This window comes from Ictalurus punctatus, chromosome 2 (genome assembly GCF_001660625.3).
Source record: "Ictalurus punctatus breed USDA103 chromosome 2, Coco_2.0, whole genome shotgun sequence".
Lineage (NCBI taxonomy): Eukaryota > Metazoa > Chordata > Actinopteri > Siluriformes > Ictaluridae > Ictalurus > Ictalurus punctatus.
Window position 1 is genome coordinate 247,501 of NC_030417.2, and position 20,000 is coordinate 267,500.

General features: G+C 44.4%; 3 protein-coding genes across 4 annotated transcripts in view; all 3 read right to left on the reverse strand.

Moving 5' to 3' along the window:
• fez2b (fasciculation and elongation protein zeta 2b) overlaps positions 1–2,412 on the reverse strand; it is a 7,385-nt gene extending 4,973 nt beyond the window's left edge. The window contains exon 1 of one of the 2 annotated variants that reach the window (XM_053686080.1): positions 1,966–2,412. In XM_053686080.1, the coding sequence (XP_053542055.1) occupies positions 1,966–2,294 (329 nt within the window). In that variant the 5' untranslated portion in view covers positions 2,295–2,412. The remainder of the gene's footprint in view (positions 1–1,965) is intronic. The other variant, XM_053686076.1, reaches the window with a different exon arrangement.
• A 1,802-nt stretch (positions 2,413–4,214) lies between these two features.
• Positions 4,215–16,862, reverse strand: wdr26b (WD repeat domain 26b). Its single transcript, XM_017451455.3, has 14 exons — positions 16,116–16,862; positions 13,961–14,060; positions 13,734–13,790; positions 12,339–12,475; positions 11,688–11,785; positions 11,410–11,566; positions 10,998–11,136; positions 10,761–10,901; positions 10,200–10,319; positions 9,936–10,081; positions 9,715–9,793; positions 9,485–9,614; positions 9,134–9,328; positions 4,215–6,958 (listed from the first exon to the last, which is right to left on the reverse strand). Exons 1-14 carry the CDS (start codon positions 16,406–16,408, stop codon positions 6,933–6,935), a joined length of 1,818 nt encoding a protein of 605 aa, XP_017306944.1. The 5' UTR covers positions 16,409–16,862; the 3' UTR covers positions 4,215–6,932.
• Positions 16,863–19,885: 3,023 nt separating this feature from the next.
• The window catches only part of LOC108275460 (adenylate cyclase type 3), a 22,317-nt gene continuing 22,202 nt past the window's right edge, over positions 19,886–20,000 (reverse strand). The window contains exon 20 of the mRNA XM_053685802.1: positions 19,886–20,000. This exon is cut by the window's right edge and continues 549 nt beyond it. The gene's annotated coding sequence lies outside the window, so the exon portion shown is untranslated.

Consider the following 20,000-nt stretch of genomic DNA (forward strand, 5'->3'; position numbering starts at 1 on the left):
AAGGAACAACATACAGTTGAACTATTCCATGTAGTAGAGGAGTAAATAAATACTAATAACTTCTGGAACATTCTCCATGCAGATGATCAGATCAGAAGAGGGACTACAGCAGCTACGTGACATCACAGAGACGTTCAGTTCTTAAAATGAACCCGCAAGAACCCAAAACAGACCCCGGTGTAGGGAAACTAGACAGACCTTCAGACCAGAAACCCAACAAAGATCCTCCAACACACTCGCACACACTCATCTGTACATCTGGGACTAAAAATAAGCTCAACAGGAAACAAACACTGCAGCGAGTCTGCACACGTCTACACACACACACACACACACACACACACACACACACACACACACACACACACACACACACACACACACACACACACACCAGAGTGAGTGAGACGGATAAAAGGAGTGAGACACTGACTAAGTGACTCAGCTGTCTCACTCTCTCACACACACTTACACAATAAGATCCGATCTGACTCCGCCCTCTAACTGCCAGTTTCCCTTTTAAAACTGCCGATGAAGTTGTTTACACGTGTAAATAAAGTAAACCTACAGTAACACTCCAGCGTCTCCATCTGCACCCGACCACCAACACAACGCTGCGTTATTCTCCAGGAGATCGGACTCCAGAATATCTGCTCTAAATCTTCACACTAAAACTCAAGCGATGAGTCAGCCAGAGAGCTTCAGCAGGTCTAATGCAGCTGCAAACGTCGGGAGATCAGATCAAGCTTTGGGATGTCTGATTCATCCGGCGAACACCAACCACGACGTCATTCTTCCACTAAAACTGGCACAACTAGAGTTGAACATCCGCAATGAACTCAACTAGATCAGATTCATAAGTTAAGCTTGTCGAGATCAGATTTGTACGTTACATGCTGCAAGGTCACACTCACATACTAAACACAGCGAGATCAGATTTTTGTTCTAAACTTGATTAAGCCAAATGTGTAAACTAAACTTGATGAGATCAGACTCGAATAATAAACTCTGTACTGCAGACTCGGCAAGGTCGCACTCATAGCGAAGATCATAGCGAGATCAGATTTTTACGCTAAATTTGGCGAGATCAGATTTTTACGCTAAATTTGGCAAGATCAGATTTTTACGCTAAATTTGGCGAGATCAGATTTGTAAACTAAACTTGGTGAAATCGGATTTGTAACCTAAAGTTCAGATTAGGTCCGTACATTAGACTTGGCGAGATCAGATTTGAAAATCCAGGACAGAGAAATTTGGCCGATGTGATCGGTTTAGTAAGTTTTACCCAAAACTCTCAAGGTCCGATCCAGAAGGTGAACCGGTTCTGGGTTCTGCCGGGTCCGTATATAAATATATAAAGTGCACAGTGTGAAATGTTTACATGTCTGCAAAAATCAGACAAACCAACACATGATGCCACAACATGAACTTTTCCAACAGATCAGACAGAGTGATTAATAATAATAATAATAATAATAATAATAATAATAATAATAATAATGGAAATTTTATAGATGATAAAACTGCACAGATAATAAATTCAGCTGAAACTCTGGCTCTGTGTCTGACGTTTGGTCTGTGTCTGATGCTGGCCCTGTGTCTGACGTTTGGTCTGTGTCTGATGCTGGCCCTGTGTCTGATGCTGGCCCTGTGTCTGATGCTTCGCCTCTGTGTCTGATGCTTCGCCTCTGTGTCTGATGTTTCATCTCTGTGTCTGACATTTGGTCTCTGTTTGACGTCGGCTCCGTGTCTGACGTTTGGTCTCTGTGTCTGATGCTGCCTCTGTGTCTGATGATATCGGCTCTGTGTCTGATGCTATCGGCTCTGTGTCTGATGCTATCGGCTCTGGGGCTGATGCTATCGGCTCTGTGTCTGATGATATCGGCCCTGTGTCTGATGCTGCCTCTGTGTCTGATGCTTGCTCAGCTCTGATTTGAGATGATTAAACTAGTGTAGATCTCTTACTCGTCCTCTCGGAGTAAGTGCTCCTCGGTGATGGGTTTGATATCGGAGATGTTCTCAGTGTCTGTGAAGTTCTTTCTGAAACACAAGCTCAGCTTCTGCTCGAACTCCTGCACCAGATCCTGCGCGGAGCTCCAGCTGCTCTTCTCCCCGGACACACTGTCCTCCACGTCCCAGCAGAACGCTGAGAATTCCGGCTCAGGCCCCGGCTCCTGCCGCTCCTCCGGCTCCTCCGGCTCACTGTGTACCGGCTCCGACGTGGCGTCCGAGGCCGCTGTAAACTCGTTAAAGTCCTGCCAGTCTTCATCAGACTGAGCCGACAGAGCCGCCATGGCTCTCCGCGGGCCTCCTGGAAGAGTTTGACCGGACGGGCAGCTCCTCTCACCGGCCTGAAGTCACTCCGAGATCGGGTGACGAAAACACGGCAGCGCTCTTCCGCCTACCGTCAGTTAAACAGCTAATACGTAGCCGTGCGTCGTGACGTCACGCCCCAGTGCGTATTGACGCTCATACGTAACCGCAATGGCGTCCAGTAGAAAGAATCCAAAATGGCCAAGTAGGGTGTTGATTTATGCAAAGTTTTTCCTTATGTATTCGCTTATTCTTTGTATATTTATCTGATTTTGTTGTATGTTTTTTTTTATATCAATTATCTGTAAATAAATAAATAAACAAACAAACCAAATAACTCTTGTACACTAACACATTAGTGTTTACAGTTGTTTACTTTTAGGGTATTTCTTTTGACATTTAGTTTGTGATCATGTTTTGGATCTGTATGTCATTATACAAAACACTGAATGTGTTATGTTTTTCATTTTTGTTGTCGTGGTTCAAACCATTTGTAAACATTTTTTTAGTCATTGTAGTAGCGATTAGAATTTTTTAAAAATAGCCTACTTCTGTACTGAATACATTTCTAATGACCAATAAACTATATTAAAATGAATCACACAGGTAGATGTTGAGCGCCTCTGGTGCCTATAGGATTACCCTGCTCGTCCTAAGGCTGTGACAAGACCCACTGGTACTGGTAATGCATGCTCAGTGCCACTGGTTCTATATGGCACAGGTCAGCTGCAGGGTCAGGGTACCACCGCTCAACAGGGTCTCCTGGTTACGGAACAGTGGCAGGGACATCTCCCTGCCCCTAGACCTCAGGTTAGGTGTTACTACCCCCAACACTTCTCTTCCCCCCCTCACCCAGCAGAGCCAAAAGCTGCTCTTCAGCCAAAAACATTTTAATACTAGATTTGTACTTCCTGCACTTTGGAGCGTAACCGTGTTTACAAAACTGCACATGAATCAGTAATGAATCTGTGAATCAGTTTAAGCAGTAATTTAAATACCTTTAGTCAAGCTGATGGGCCAGCTGCTTTTTGTCGTTAAAATAGCACACTAATTAATTCAAGAAAATAAATCTGCAGGTTCAGACACAAGCAAATGAACAAAACTGAGAAACTTTGGATTTGCGCAACATTCAGGGACCAAAGAGCAGCCAGGTTTTGTTTATTACAATATCTGGTGTTCTTTTCCCACCCACTTTATTTATGTACTAATTATTCCATTATTCCATATCTCAGTTGGAAGTCATTAGCATGGCGCATGTCATTTTTCAAAACCCTGAAAGCTTTATTGAAAATATGCCTAATGAACACATCTCCTACACAACAATACAAAACAGTACAGTCACATGTGAAATAACAGATTTAACACGTAACGTAATCACTCAAATCATTTCCTCAAATCACACACACACACACACACCTACACTCTATTCAACACAATGTAAGGCCTTATGGGAAGCCAAACAGGTCATAGGAGAGAAGTTGCATAAAGCTCAGATGGGATTCAGATGATGGAGATACACCACCCTCCTTTCGGAGGTTTTTCTGTCCTTATGTTGGCATTGTGTTAAAAATGCAAACTTCAGCGCAGAGGGATGTTTGATTGTAGATGACTTCCCCTTATGACTTGGAATTGTGTAACTCCGACACGCCTCAAGTGTGCAGCTGCTACACGTATAAACAGCTTCGTCCGCCATTTTGTGATTAAAAACAGCTTCGGTTTAATGCAGAAATGCATTGTGGGTACATTATGATAGTCACACAAACTTCACCAAATACACACCTCTTAATCCAAGGAGCAGTGGTTAAAAAAAAAAGTGACTTGTGGGTGGGGCTAAATGCAACATGGGTGGAGTTTAGAGTAGCAGCTTATTTGATGTATTAGTTGAAATGCTACGTCCCAAATTCCATTAAAGATGTCTTTTATTTCACTGATGGCACAAACAAGGAAATAGCACTTACACAAAGAATTTCATTGTAAGGCGGAGCCAAAGTAAAATGGGCGTGGCTTAAACAGTCAAGCCGAGGTGAAAATACCTCTTATCAAATTCCATTTAAACCCTTTAAGGAAAAAACAAACACACCTCTCCTTCTGTACAGGATGTAAAACTGTTTAAAGTACAAAACCTATCTTTTTTTTTTCTTTTAAATTTCTTTAAATGGCACATACAGGAAGAAAAATCTCACATCCAAACACGACATATTGCCTCGGCGCGTCTCATTGAGCTCTGCTCACTCCATAGTGCACTTAGAAGTTATCAAGTAATGTTAATAAAAATGACATGAATGCAACAAAGCAGAAAAGGAACAAAAATGATCAATGTTAAATCATAATAAAATGAATAACGAGGAGACGATTTGGCTGGTTATAGTTTAATATGATAATACAGGGATAAAGGATCAACCAAAAAAAAACACAAACAAAAATTTAAAAAATCATAACCCAAAAAAACATAACAAAAATGTAATAAAAACAGAAAATTCATTACTATCAGTCCATAGTAAATATTGTTTCCTCAAAAAAAGGGGGGGGGGGGGGGGGGGGGATTGAAAGCTCTGAACTCTGAATAAAAAATGTTACTGCTTGAAAAATGTCTTTATGTACCTAAAGGTAAACACAGCGAGCCAACAGCATGAAAATTCAAACAAACTAACACTCTTCCCATGTTAGAAGTTTCCAGCATGTTGGCAGATTTCACCAAAACCAGCGTTTATGGCAGAAATATCACAATGGCTAAAATACGCTCGGATATGTAGTGCAACATGACTAATTCCCCTTTACACCGCGCCAACTGGAAATCAAACGGGGGCGGGGCTTTATGTGAAATGCTTTTTTTGGGGGCGGGGCTTTGCTGCATAGGTCATAAACGAGGAAGCGTTCCTCAAACAGGAACACAAACAAAGGGGCGGGGCAACTCTATGAACCATGCCTGTTCACGAGAACTGGTGAAGAGAGGGCGGAGCTTTGTATATTTGGGGAGGGGCTTTGTTGCATAGGTCATAAATGAGATTAGTGCTAAAAAAGGAATGCCTTTATTTAAATTTGTCCATAAATTGAAGGGGTGTGGCTTTGGAGTCTTGTTCAGCCTAGAAAAGGTTTGCTAGGTCTATAAAAAGGAACTAGGGGCGGAGTTTTGCAGACTTGTTCAAAAGAATTCCTTGGGGGGCAGGGCTTTGCTGCATAGGTCATAAGTGAGGAAGCATTCCAGGAACAGGGACACAGATTAGAGAGATTTTAGAGGCAGAGCCATTTGACAAATTTGAATTTATGGGCGGAGCTTTGCTGTGTAGATCTAGATATATGAGAAGGGGCTGCAAGAATATCAATGCAGACCACACAGGAAGTGCACTGGGTCCAATCATAAGCCAGTGTAGTGAACGTGGTGGCCCCGCCCCCTCCTGAGGTCACAGCCTTTGATAATTGTCTGAAATCACTCACGTTTATCCACACGCCAGAATGAAAAGGGAAAAGTATGAATCTTTAAATGTTTTTTTTTTAGCTGTTTGCTAAAGCTAGCTCATTTGCTAATTACTAAGCTAGCTAGTGTGACGAGTTGGAGGATGTTAGCTAAACAAACAGCTAGCTAAATAACAGGTGTTCTGTATAGTTAGCTGGCGAGCGTTACACTGAAAAAGTGTTTTTAGTACATGTGAACATAAATGGGATCCTTGAGGGGCGTTCTGTGATGACAGCACAGGCAGGACCACACCCACCATAGTGGGCATGTCCACTGACAGTTGAAGGGTCACAGTAGATGTGGATTTATTATTTTGCACTTCCACCCCGTCTTCACAGGTAAGGCTATTTTAAATTTCATATGTTTAAGCCAAGAAAAAAGGTCCAAAAAAAATAAAAATAATAATAATAATAATAATAATAATAATAATAATAATACAGCCCTCATTTTTATTATTTTTTTTAAAACAATAACGTTACAAAAACGGCGTCTTTTTTTGTTGTTCCACAGATGAAGGTCTCAGCGGGGCTCTGAATCAGATTAAAACTATTCCTCCTCTTCCTACACACACACACACACACACACACACACACACACGTTCGTCAAACCAAAAGCGCAACCACCAACTTGCAACCTCTGACCCCTGACCCTGTCAGCGCTGAGGGAATCAGCGAAAGAAAAGATGGATGGAGGGATGAGACAGTGAGAAGGAGGTGTAACCATATAAACTGCTTGTTAATAAGATTTTTAAAGAAAAATAAAAAAGAACTAAAGAACAGTTATTGTGTGCGTGATGAACAAGGGAAGAGAAAGTAAGACTATTTTTTACCCCCTCATCCCTCCATCTCTCGTTTTCCTAATGCTCAGAAAACCAGCACGTTTGTTGGGTTGCCACGGAGATAGCTTCAGTCACCGTGGCGATTTTGAGCTCTCGAACACTTACTCACACATACACACTCACACACACTCTCTCTCTCTCACACACACACACACACACACACACACTCACTCACTCACTCTCTCTCTCACACACACACACACACGCGTGCGCGCGCTGGCGCAGGTTGATACTCAGTATTGTCTGTTCTGCTTTTGTTCGTTTGTTCTTGACGTGGAATCGGTTCTTTACATATTTTTGATTGTTTCTCCGAAATGGACTTCATCATCAACTGTCCATGTTACTGCAGTTCTCTGTGGAGAGACAGACAGACAGAGAGTGAGACAGATAGAAGAGAGAAATAAAGAGAGAAACAGAGAGAAGTGTACATTCATGAACTGTATCAGGATTTAGACCTCATCATAGCACAGAGACAGCGTTAGTTAAAGTGGTAAATGACCTTCTACTGACCTCTGATCAGGGTTGTGTCTCGCTGCTTGTGTTACTCGACCTTAGTGCAGCTTGTGATACTATAGATCACACTATTCTACTTGATAGATTAGAAAATGTTGTTGGTATTAAGGGAACAGTCCTCTCCTGGCTCAGGTCTTATCTGACCGATCGTTATCAGTTCGTAGATGTAAACGGAGACTTCGCGCATACCGAGGTTACTTTTGGAGTTCCACAGGGTTCTGTTTTAGGCCCACTGCTCTTTACTTTATATACGCTACCCCTAGGTCAAATTATTCGTAAACATGGAATGATCTTCCACTGTTATGCTGATGACACACAGCTGTATGTTTCAGCGAAGCCAGAGGACAGACAGCAGCTCAGTAAAGTTGAGGAATGTGTAAAGGACATTAGACGTTGGATGATTATTAACTTCCTTTTACTTAATTCTGATAAGACAGAAGAACTTGGACCAGGACCACGTGTAGCTAGAAGTAATCTTTCTGATCTCACAGTAACTCTGGATGTTCTTTCTGTTTCATCATGTGCAGCAGTAAAAGACCTTGGAGTGATTATTGACTCCAGCCCATCATCTGACGCTCATGTAGATAATATTACTAGGATAGTCTTCTTTCATCTCAGAAATATTTCAAAGATAAGAAACATATTGTCACTACATGATGCGGAAATACTAGTTCATGCTTTCGTCACCTCTAGATTAGATTACTGTAACGCCTTACTGTCTGGATGTTCCAGTAGGAGCATAAACAAACTCCAGTTAGTCCAGAATGCAGCTGCTAGAGTCCTAACTAGAACCAGAAGATACGACACATCACCCCGATCTTATCCACACTGCACTGGCTCCCAGTGAAATCTCACACTGATTATAAAATACTATTATTGACCGATAAAGCACTAAACGGTCTCGCGCCACAGTACCTGAGAGAACTTCTGATCTCTTATGCTCCACCACGCCTAATGAGATCAAAAAGTGCAGGCTATTTGTTGGTACCTGGAATAGCGAAGGCTACAGCAGGGGGAAGAGCTTTCTCTTATAGAGCCCCACAGTTATGGAACAGTCTTCCTATTAGTGTTCGGGACTCAGACACAGTCTCAGTGTTTAAGTCCAGGCTTAAAACGTATTTGTTTACTCAAGCTTTTGTGAATAGTTTTGTTCTTAGGTAAAGGAGCAGATCTAGAGGATCACAGGTATAGAGTGTTGTGGTGAACTGGGCTGTTTGGATGCTGTCGCTCTTCCACTTTCACACCTTCACCCAGGTGTGTTGATGGTGGAGTGTCTGGCTGCATTATGTCCCAGAGATCCCTCATGTCTGTGTTCCCTTCTGGTTCTCCCTTTTAGTTATGAGGTCATAGCTAGTCTTTCCAGAGTCCCTGCTTTCACTCACACATAGTACACTGTCCTTCAACATTACAGGACAATAACCATACCTAATAATCTCTCCCTCTCTCTCTCTTTCTGTCGAGCTACACATGATGCTCCTGAGATGCCAGTGATCCTGACCCCTTCTGCTCTCCGGACCTGCCTGATCCCTCCTGATGCACTACTTCTGGTTGGAGTTCTCATCAGTTGGAAATCACTCACCATGAGATTACTGAGGATGGTACCACTTTATAAAAACCATGACGATGCTTTGGACTGTAATTAATATGAACAGTTCAACAGAACAGACTTCATGTGAAAACTACAATGAATTTCCTGTTTACAAAACTGCACTGGATCCTCTCGAGGTTTCTTCCTCATATCATCTCTGGGAGTTTTTCCTCACCACCCTCGCCTCTGTCTGCTCTTTAGGGACAAATTCATACGTTTAAAATCTATATCCTGAATATATATATTTCTGTAAAGCTGCTCTGGGACAGTGTCCCCTGTTAAAACTGAAGTGTGAGCGGGAGAGGAAAGGACAGAGAGACTCAGATATAAATAGAGACAGTAAGAGCGAGAGAGAGAGAGAGAGATCTCAGTGTAACCGCTCCAGATGTTAGTGCATAGTGTTCCGTGATCAGTGAGCAAGCATTACCGTTGAAAGCGTCCACTTCCTGTGCGTGGAGGAAGGGGGCGGGGCCCCACACTCGAACGGTGCCATCGTCTGAAGCGCTGGCCATCAGACTCGGCACACACGGGTTCCAGCTAACACAGTTCACAGTGCGAGTGTGTCCCGTTAGCTCAGCTATGGGCAGCTCGCTACGCTTGTGCCAAATATACACCTTATGATCTGACACACACACACACACACACACACACACACACACACACACACACACACACAGTAACCTGGCTGGTCATGTTAAACCAAAACCACATTAGATAAACAAAAAAAAACAAAAAAAAACTCAGACTGTCTGACAGCTGCAGAAGCTCCACTGCGTACCTTCACTGCCGCTGGCGATGAAGTCCTCGTTATGGCCGCCGAAGCAGGAGTGGATGGTGTAGAAGCCCTGCGTCACTCCCTGATACTTCCTCACCAACACACGGTCCTGCAGGTCCCAGAGATGAACCCCCTGTACAGAGAAGCCGAGCAATATCAAACACACCAACATCACTATTGTTTAAAAAAAAAAAACCCCACAACAACCCACATTATCTGTAATTAACGCTCACCTGAGTTGCTACATTTAACAAAGCTAATCGTCCGTTCTTAGAGACGGTGAAAGACATGACCGGATGATCCTCCTGAACTCTGCATGAGAGAAAAACCCATCAAACCCATCAAATATCAAACACCGCTAACGGGTTACTTCATCTAGACCTGGAACAGGTGCAGTGTTCATCTTCGGGAGAAACCCAATGCTGAAATCATTAAAGGTGAGGATGATGATTACATGTTTCTGTCGGTCAGGTCCTCGAAGTTGTAGGCGCGGATGCGTTGGTGTGTATCGGAGGCCAAAACCGTTCGGCCGTCGCTCACACACCATAAACACTGAACACGCACTCCCTCCCAGGAGTCCACCAGGTTACCGTCCAGGTCCTGATACAGAAAGACGTTAAACCCGGCAGATACGAACACTCCGAGGAACGGGAGAAAAATATACGGAGAGACATACGGACAGGTGAAAGGATGGTGGAGATGGACGAAAGGAACTCACGCATTGGTAGAACTGTCCCCGCTGTCCTCCTGTAACGAACCGCTTGCCGTCGGGGTTCCAGGCGACACTGGTCAGACTGTCCTCGTGAGACTGGCTCATCTTCGTACGCAGTTCACCTGTCTGAACACCAGGGGGTGACAACACTCACCTTTAACACAACAGGCTACTGTACACTAAACAGACGACACAGACATGAGCAGTAGCAGTGTAGCACCTTTACAGGCAGAGTAGCACCTGCAGCTCAGCTAACATAAAATGAGTTCTGAGGTGGAGTTCTGGTAAGCACAAGTACGGATTACGGACCACTTGGGGGTGGATTTACCTGAACAGGTAACAAGGACTGACCACCTGGGGGTTACTTCGAGGACAGGTAAGGGTATAGAACACCTGAAGGAGTAACAATATAACGCCTCTAGAAGCTGTGTTACCTGGAGGGAAGGTAAATCTATAGAGCATCTGGAAGCAGTGCTGCCTGGGGCCAGGTTTGGGGAATAGTCTACCCGAGGGCGGAGTTACCTGGAGGACAGGTAACAGAATAGAGCCCCTGGGAGATAGCGTTACCTGTACGTTCCAGAGCCAGAGTTCCGAGCAGTCGTCTGGGCCGCAGGCGATGAGGTACACGTCATCAGGACTCCAGGCCAGGTAAGACACTCCGTACGCGTGACCTTCCAACGTTCTCCACAACTTCAGCTGGTGTGTGTCCTGTTACAGAGGGGGGGGCAGACAGGAGACCGCGGTCAGTGTCGGACACGCCTCAGTGACGGATCATACAGACCGACGGGACAGGCGAGTACGCACCGGGTCCACCTGCCACACGATCACGGTGGTGTCTTTGGATCCGGTGGCGAGTTTGGTGCCGTCGTTAGAGAACTTGCAGAACCAAACCTCGTTACAGTGTTCGGTCAGAATCTGCTGAGTGTAACAGGGGAACTGCTTCCTGAACGGTGAAGAGACAGACACACGCAAGACAGGGAATGAGGTCAGCGGGGTGGGGGGGAGCGACAGGTGAACGCCCATCTTCTCCACACGTGCGCTACACGCAGGCCTTACTTCATTCATCATTATATAAAATACAGCTACTAACATGTCTCATCAGAACTAAATATATGTTGGACCGGCCACGCCCACAAGCAACTTCGTATATCCGTGTGTGTGTGTGTGTGTGTGTGTGTGTGTGTGTGTGTGTGTGTGTGTGTGTGTGTGTGTGTACCTGCTGCACACGTGGTCCAGCAGCAGTGAAACAGAGTCGAGGCTGTTGTCCGTCTTGGTGTTGTGATAAAGGCAGCGGTCTCTCTGTAACTCCACGGCCTGACGCAGGAGTGTGTGTAACCTCCGGGGGGGCAGCATCACCGAGGGGGGGAGGTACGCTACACACACATTAAAATTACAAATATAGCATCTATAGTATCTCCTGTATCACCTACACTGTGGATAAAGAGAGTGTGTGTGTGTGTGTGTGTGTGTGTGTGTGTGTGGGGGTGTTCTCACTCTGTAGTTTATCGAGCAGTTTGGAGCGTGAGCTCACTCCTTTCCCCTCCCACTCGGCTTTGGCTCTCAGGTCCTCGGCGTGACTGCACATCAGATACCTGCACGAGGTGCGACAGGTTACTGTATGATGTCATCAAAACAGGTACGATTTCGACCTCGGAAAAGTTTACACGCGTCTTATTCTAGGGGGAACAAATCGTTACATACAGTAATCCAGTAATAAAGCGGGCGTGTACGCTTCTCCGGAGTCTGAATCTGGAGGAAAACAGACGAGCAGCAGCTTCCCCCGCCCGCCGAGCGCCCGCAGGTCACCCGTACACGCAAGAAGCAGTTTAAATCTAATAATAATCAGAAAACGGTATCAAGACGACGGCACACCGACAAGGGGGCGGAGCTTCGATATCGGAGAGCTCAGAACACCTACGCGACTGACGATCTTTACAGATTCATATGCAGATTAGCTAATCTAATAATAGCGGTTTCTTTAGCAGGGGAAAAAAGAAGACTCGTTTATTTTGTGTATTACTGAGTGATGACTCGATATGCGGAAAAACGTCGGCCAATCACACGCAGCTGAAGTACTCAATCACACCCCCCCCGGGTGGGTGAGGGCGGGTGGGGGCGAGTGAGGGCGGGTGGGGGATAGATTACCCGCTGAGGATGTGGATTCGGTCCGTGTTGTACTTGAGTGGAGTCAGTTCTCCTCTCAACACCTGTAATGCTTCCAGAACTTTCCCGTCCTCCAAATACTCCAGATACTTCTGCTGCAGGAGGAGAAACTTCATCCGCTACACACACACACACACACACACACACTTTATTTTTCCAGCAGCCAATAAAATTCTTCATATTAAACAACACAAGCACAATTGATTACTGGCATCACTAATCCAGGACATAACGCTGCAAACACGCTAACGCTCCTGTGAGGTCCCTCCAAAACTATTGGAACATTTGGGTTTGAGATCAAAAGATGGAGATGATTTTAGGATTTCAGCTGTTTAGTTTACTTCTGAATTCACTCTGCTGCTCCATCATGAGTTCATCATCAATAAAGATCAGTGAGAACGTTCCAGAAGCAGCCGTGCGAGCCCGAGCCATGACGCTACCTCCACCATGTTCCACAGATCAGCTCGTATGTTCTGGATCATGAGCAGATCCTTTCTTTCTCCACACTTTGGTCTTTCCATCACTTTGGTAGAGGTTCATCTTGGTTCCAGAACTTCTGAGGCTCATCTCTGTATTTCTTTGTGAATTCCAGTCTGGATTTCTGACTCTTACTGCTGAAGAGCGGTCTGCACCTTGTGGTGTTTCCTCTATATTTCTGCTCTTCTCTGAACGCTGGATTGTGAGACCTTCACCCTGCCCTGTGGAGGTTGTTGGTGATGTCACTGACTGGTGTTTTTGGGTTTTTCTTCACAGCTCTCACAATGTTTCTGTCATCAGATGTTGTTTTCCTTTGGCTGACCCATTGGCTTGTTTTTCTCCCAGAGACAGCTCTCTGGTCTTCATGTTGGTTTACCCTTTTTAACAACAAATGCGTTCACAGCTGAAACCCAGGACTCAAACCAAGAGTAGATGTTCAGAGCTATTTATTGTTTAAACATTGAATCTAACAGGACACACCCGGGTAACAAGAAACACCTAATATTTTTGCTCACCTACAAATTGGGTGGTCTGACACAAAAATGTGCCGTGTTCTATTTCGTCAAACGCGTCTACATATAAATACCAGGAAATAAAAGCTGAAACTCTAAACTCTCTTCCCATCTTCATCTTTTGATCTCAAACCCAGACGTCTTCAGTCTACAGCAGAAACACATGAACTGGCCCTGTGTTCCTATAGTTACGGAGGGGGCTGTATCTGAGGTAGAAATGCTAATCATGCTAACGTGCTCACATTTTGGACTATGAGGTCCTGCGTTCCAGAAAAAAAAAAACACAGAGCTTCTACATCCATCATTCAACCCCACACACACACACACACACACACACACACAGAGAAGGGTTCCAGAGAGTGAGTGTGTGTGTGTGTGTGTATCCTACCACAATAGCGTTGGGTGAATGCATCAGGCCTTTGAGCTCGCTGAGGTCATTTTCCGCCTACGCACGCGCGCACACACACACACACACACACACACACACACACACACACACACACACAGGAGAGACAGTTCAGCATTTCACATTTACTACACTCACTTTAGGTTATAATCTCTGCACACACACACACACACACACACACACACACACACACACACACACACACACACCTTGTCCCACTCTCCCGCCATGATGTGGTTTCTGAACTTGGTAGCAGCGGGGTGTTCCAGCCTACAGCCCGACTCCTGCATCAACAGATCCACTGTCTGACTGCACAGAGAGAGACACAGGTACAGAGAGAGAGAGAGAGAGAGAGACACAGCGAGAGAGAGACACAGCAAGAGAGAGAGAGACAGAAAAATAGAGAGACACAGGTACAGCAAGAGAGGAGAGAGAGAGTAAGACAGGTACAGCACGAGAGAGAGAGACAGGTACAGCGAGAGAGACAGGTACAGAAAAAAAACAAGCATGGAGAAAGACAGGTGCAGAAAGAGAGAGATACAGAGGGTGTAAGACAGGTAGAGAGAGAGACAGAGAGCGAGACAGGTAGAGCGCTTGTTGAATCACATGTTTGTCACTACATCAGTACATTAATGTTACTGCACCATGTTAACTGTGTGTGTGTGTCTGTGTGTGTGTGTTGACATCATTGCTGTGGTGCTGCAGTGTTCTCTCATTATACTCAGCATTTACACACACACACACACACACACACACACGAGGATCATCGCCGTTACATATGCATTATATACATCAGTGTGTTTGTTCACTGCGTCTCACTTCAGTGAAAACCTTCAGCTCTGAAATCAGCAGAATTTGCATTAACACAAAAAGGCCACACCCCTTTCCCCGGTGCTGCATGGTCTTCATTTACATACTGAACTCTGATTGGCTCCTGTGTCTAATGATGTCACACCCTCTCCTGACTGGTGTTTAGCAGCGGATCTGCCACTGCGGTGTGTTCGGTCAGATGTGTGACGGTGTAGAGTCGCCGGGTTTCAGCGTTTATGAACAGATCGGGGAATCGTCTTTTCCTGAGAAGTTACCCTCAGAACAGAGGAATGTAGCAGAACAGGAAGCAGTGTCACGTTAAAAACGAATTATTAAACACTATGGTTCTGGTGCTAGTTTAATATAAACCGCTGAATTACCCATGTGCACGAGTGCTCATGTTACACTCCATCAGCTACGTTACCATGGGAACTTTCCTAAATGTTTTTGTAGGCAAACCAAACTAAAAATCTAAGCGTGTTCATGTTATGTTTCCATTTAGCCACACCCACAAAACTCCACAATAGCTCACAAAACGTGACTAAACGGTGCGACGTGCGCTAACCCTTCCAGTAACGCAGCTCGGCCAATGCACCTCCTCCTCCTGTTACAGGGCGCCATTACTTTTGTCCTGCTTGAACGGCGAGTTCTATACGTCTTAATTTATTTCTTCCACAAAGCCTCACTTTGAAATGCTGATTAAATCGGTGCGCAGGTGAGAGAACTACGCGGACGATACGTGTTCGAGTGATCCGTACATAACGTCGCAGGTGAGCACGTCGCAGGTGAGCACGTCGCAGGTGAGCACGTCGCAGGTGAGAACGTCGCAGGTGAGAACGTCGCAGGTGAGCACGTCCGATCCGAAGACATTTCTTGTCTGGTACGGACGTGTTTCGGATTTTCAGACGCCGCGTTTCTCGTGTAAACGAATACGCTCGTTCGATAAACGTATACAGTACACGTGAACGCACGCTGACGCACAGGAAGTTCAGCTGGGGAGAGAAATCAGGAGGAGCGCTGGACTGGATCTCCGGAGCTGCTGACTGAAACCCCGAGGTGCAAACGTTCCTGCCGTGTCTCCGAGCGCGTTCAGGGGTTTAACTTGCAGAACCTGCTTTTCTCATTTACGCAATCCTGAACACACCGCTCCTCCTCCCTCCGTGCGTCTGCCATGTGGATCACGCACTTTCGCCTGGACTACACGCTGATGTCATGCGTTTTGGGGATGAACGCACAGGCGCAGTGATGATGATGATGATGAAGTACTTTTTAACCTAAATTAGGAGTCTATAATGGTGTAATGAGAGATTAATAACACACTGCAGAGTGTGTGTGTGTGTGTGAGAGAGAGAGTGTGTGTGTATTGTGCAAAATGGACCCTCTTTCTCTTTTCTCTTCCTCCCCATCCCCCATGTTTGTGTCAAAACGCAGGCTTTCAAGCTCTCACCCTCTCTGTGGTTATTATTAAAATTATTATTATTATTATTATTATTATTATAACAGATGTGTAATCTTTAATCAATAAAAGGTGCTTTGTTGTGCACGGACACTTACTTCAGCCCCAGTCCGTGCAGATGTTGCCCTATGAGTCGGATCACATCCTCCTCAGACTGTGAAAGGCGTTTTTGCTTCTTTAAGGACCCGGACCCGGAGGATAAGAGCGCAGGAGTCCCGGTCTGGGCCGTGTTGTTCCCGGTACCGGATCCGGAGAGGAGCCCGTTAGAGTGCGCCGTTTCCCCCCTGCCGCTGGAACACTCTCCGTTCTCTCCGTTCTCTAGGTTCTGTGCGTTATTGTTTTGGCAGCTGAGCCCGGAGTCCTGTCCCTGATCGGCCCCGTTGGACTGCATGTTGTTGCCGGCGCTGCGGCTGAAGTGAACGGCGTGAGGATGCGGGGGAGTTCGTGCGGAAAGCGCCGCGGAGAGGCCCGCCGGGCCTGCTGCTACTGCTGAAGCCTCGGGCTCTCCTGCTCCCTCCGCCGCCGAGGCTCGGCGCTTCTTCCGCGGGGGCGGCGACGCTCCGCCGGTGTCCGAGTCGGAGGAGGAGGAAGCGGAGGCCAGAGTTCCCTCACCGAGAGCGGCCGTGGTGAGAAGCCCGTGATGCCCCGCGAGGGATACGGGGACAGGAGACACTCAGCTCCCGGGGGGGTAGAGGGGAAGGGGGAAGGAAAAGAGAAGGGCACCGGTGCAAGTTCAGGACTCCACGGTGTCTGTGAGGGGGGGAAAGCGTCGCCTTTCTTTTTCTGTTGTTGTTGTTTCTCTCCAAACAGCTGCAGCTTCTAATGGAGTCCAGACGCGCTGACGTCACCGGAAATTCCTATAGAGTAGCGAGACCGCGACGTCACACTGATGGCGGAAGTAAGAAAAATATTTAATGATGTCCAAACAACAAGTAAATAAAATATGGACAAACGATATATTATATAATAAAAAATTAAATAAAATAAAAAAGACTCTCCACACGGATTACGGATCTTTTCTCCATTTATTGTCTGTGTTGATTTTGTAAAATAGGAATGACTGGTTTTCAAACTGACAGTGATATACAGTAAAATAATGTGTGTGTGTTAATCTGTAGTGTGTTCTGTGCTGTACACTTGTGTAGCTTGCTCTTACTATTGTGGAGTTATTTACATTTACATTTACATTCAATTAATACATCTTGATACTGGTTCACTACCCAGACAGCAGTCCAACACTGAATCAACACTGAATCAACACTGAATCAAAACTGAATCAACACTGAACCAACACCAGACCAACACTGAATCAACACTGAATAAACACTGAACCAACACCGGACCAACACTGAATCAAAACTGAATCAAAACTGAATCAACACTAGACCAACACTGAATCAACACCGAATCAACACTGGACCAACACTAGACCAACACTAGACCAACACTGAATCAAAACTGAATCAAGACTAGACCAACACTGAATCAACACTGAATCAACACTGAATCAAAACTGAATCAACACTAGACCAACACTGAATCAAAACTGAATCAACACTGAATCAACACTGAACCAACACCGGACCAACACTGAATCAACACTAAATCAAAACTGAATCAACACTAGACCAATACTGAATCAAAACTGAATCAACACTGAATCAAAACTGAATCAACACTAGACCACCACGGAATTAACACTGAATCAACACTGAATCAAAACTGAATCAAAACTAGGCCAACACTGAATCAAAACTGAATCAACACTGAATCAAAACTGAATCAACACTGGACCAACACTGAATCAGATGGACATAAAATCACAATTTGTTGAACTAGAGGTAAGGGTCATGCGGTCATCGAATAAACAGGGTCATCCTCTGAGGAGCGTGAATATGCTGACTAAATTTCATCCAGTCGATTTGCGTGGTGTTTCGTAGAAACACACATTTCCATCCTAAGTAAAAAAACTTCAGAGACAGAGGGTTTGTAGATGCCAAAAAAATAATCCAACTTTATTGAAACAATACAGTGAGACAGTCTACAGAAAGTCTGGATTATACACACACACACACACACACACACACACACACACACACACACAAACATGCCTTTATATACTTTTCTGAAACAGTAAACATATCTGTAGGTGGGGTATTAATCTCTTCTTTCTAAAAACAAACCAACCTCTGTTGCCGTAATGAATTATACATGTCTATATGATATCTTACGTTTGCGACGCATGTGCCGTCAGCTGGATTTGTTTGAAAGGTTTTTATCAGGACACGGTTTTTACTCTGCCCCAAAATTCACCCTTATACCTTAATGATTTTCTGGCTTTAGTCCCAGACTTATTCATTCTTCTGGAAGTCTTATCTTTGACTTTGACATCAGTTTGCCAGCTGCAGAAGATTTTGACTGGAAACACAGTTTCTGTGAATGTCTAATTGCTAATTTATTGCTGTACAGAGAAAATACAGGGTTCTTCTAACTCGGTACACAGGAAATACAGAGATACAGAAAAACACCTTCTTCTTCAGACTCAGTACACACTTAGAATATAGTCTGATTATAATGTATTGTACAGTTTTAGATCATGCTTCTGTTTTAATTCTAAATGTCAGTTATACATATTGATCTTTATCACTTTATTAGCATATTCTATACATGGTGAATGAAGGGACGGATGGATTGACATTAAATCTCAGCCCCAGCAGTGGGGAAGTGAAGCAGACCAAAAATCAACATCGAGTCACTGTTTGTCTTTTCAACACTGAAACGCAATGCATTATTAACATTGATTCAATATTATTCAGCACTGAATATTCAACCTCAACCAAAATGATGATTCTGATGGAATTTCAACACTGAATCAATGTCACCTTGCTATCTGGGTAGGTCATGGAGTAAGAGTACTACACACTCTGTAGAGGAGGTAATATCATAAGAAAAGCACACAGACACAAACACATTTTTAATTTAATTTCAATTTAAGTGCTAGATTAAGTACTTTAGTTTAAAACGTAGGTCTTTAGACATGGTTTGAAGACCGCCAGTCACCCCGCTGGTCGGACATCTATGGGAAAAATAAACTTTTTTGTAGGTGTGACATAAGTGTAAAAAAATAAATAAATAACCCTGTAAGAACTGCATTCATGGCCAAATAAAAGTGGCAAAAACTTTAAAGAATGTCTAACGAGTAAACAGTTATGAAGTAAAAGCCTAACAACTGTTCAGATTTGTGATGATGTTATGAATGTCACTTAGTTTATAAAACTAAAAAAGCAATTATCACACAGAAATAAATATGTAACCTCGTGAAACAAGAAAAACGATGATGCACGGGAATTTCTCCTTATTTGTGTTTACTTTACTTGTTTACTTCAGAAGTTCCGTATAGAGTAGTGAAGCTGAAGCTGGAGAAAGAGGCAAAAATAGTTCTTCCCTATGTTGATTAATTCTCTCACAAAAAGCAGTAATGTTCACATACATTATACATCGTTATTGAAAAAAAAAGATATAATTTATCACCTGCACTATGAGATGATTATACAGTGGTGCTTTATAAAGTTTGTGAACTGCTGACTGACAACAGCCCCACCTGCCGGCCGGAAGAGGTACTGCTAGTGACAGAGGCCACATGACTAAAACTGTCTCACTGTCCAAATATTTATGGGACATGTGTGTGTGTGTGTGTGTGTGTGTGTGTGTGTGTGTGTGTGCGTGTGTGTGTGTGTGTGTGTGAGAGAGAGAGAGAGAGAGAAAGGTTCCGGCTGTGTGATCCGATGTGAAGCAGAACACCAGTGATGCAGGAACTTTAATATTTATATTATATAATATTTATTTATATACTAATGAAGGTGCCATTACTTTTACACAGCCGTAATGAGCGTGTATAATGAAAAGAAAGAATCAGAGGAAAATAAAGGAGAAAGCTAAAGAAAAGCGTAGTCACAGCTGTAGTGTGTGAGCTACATTTGTAC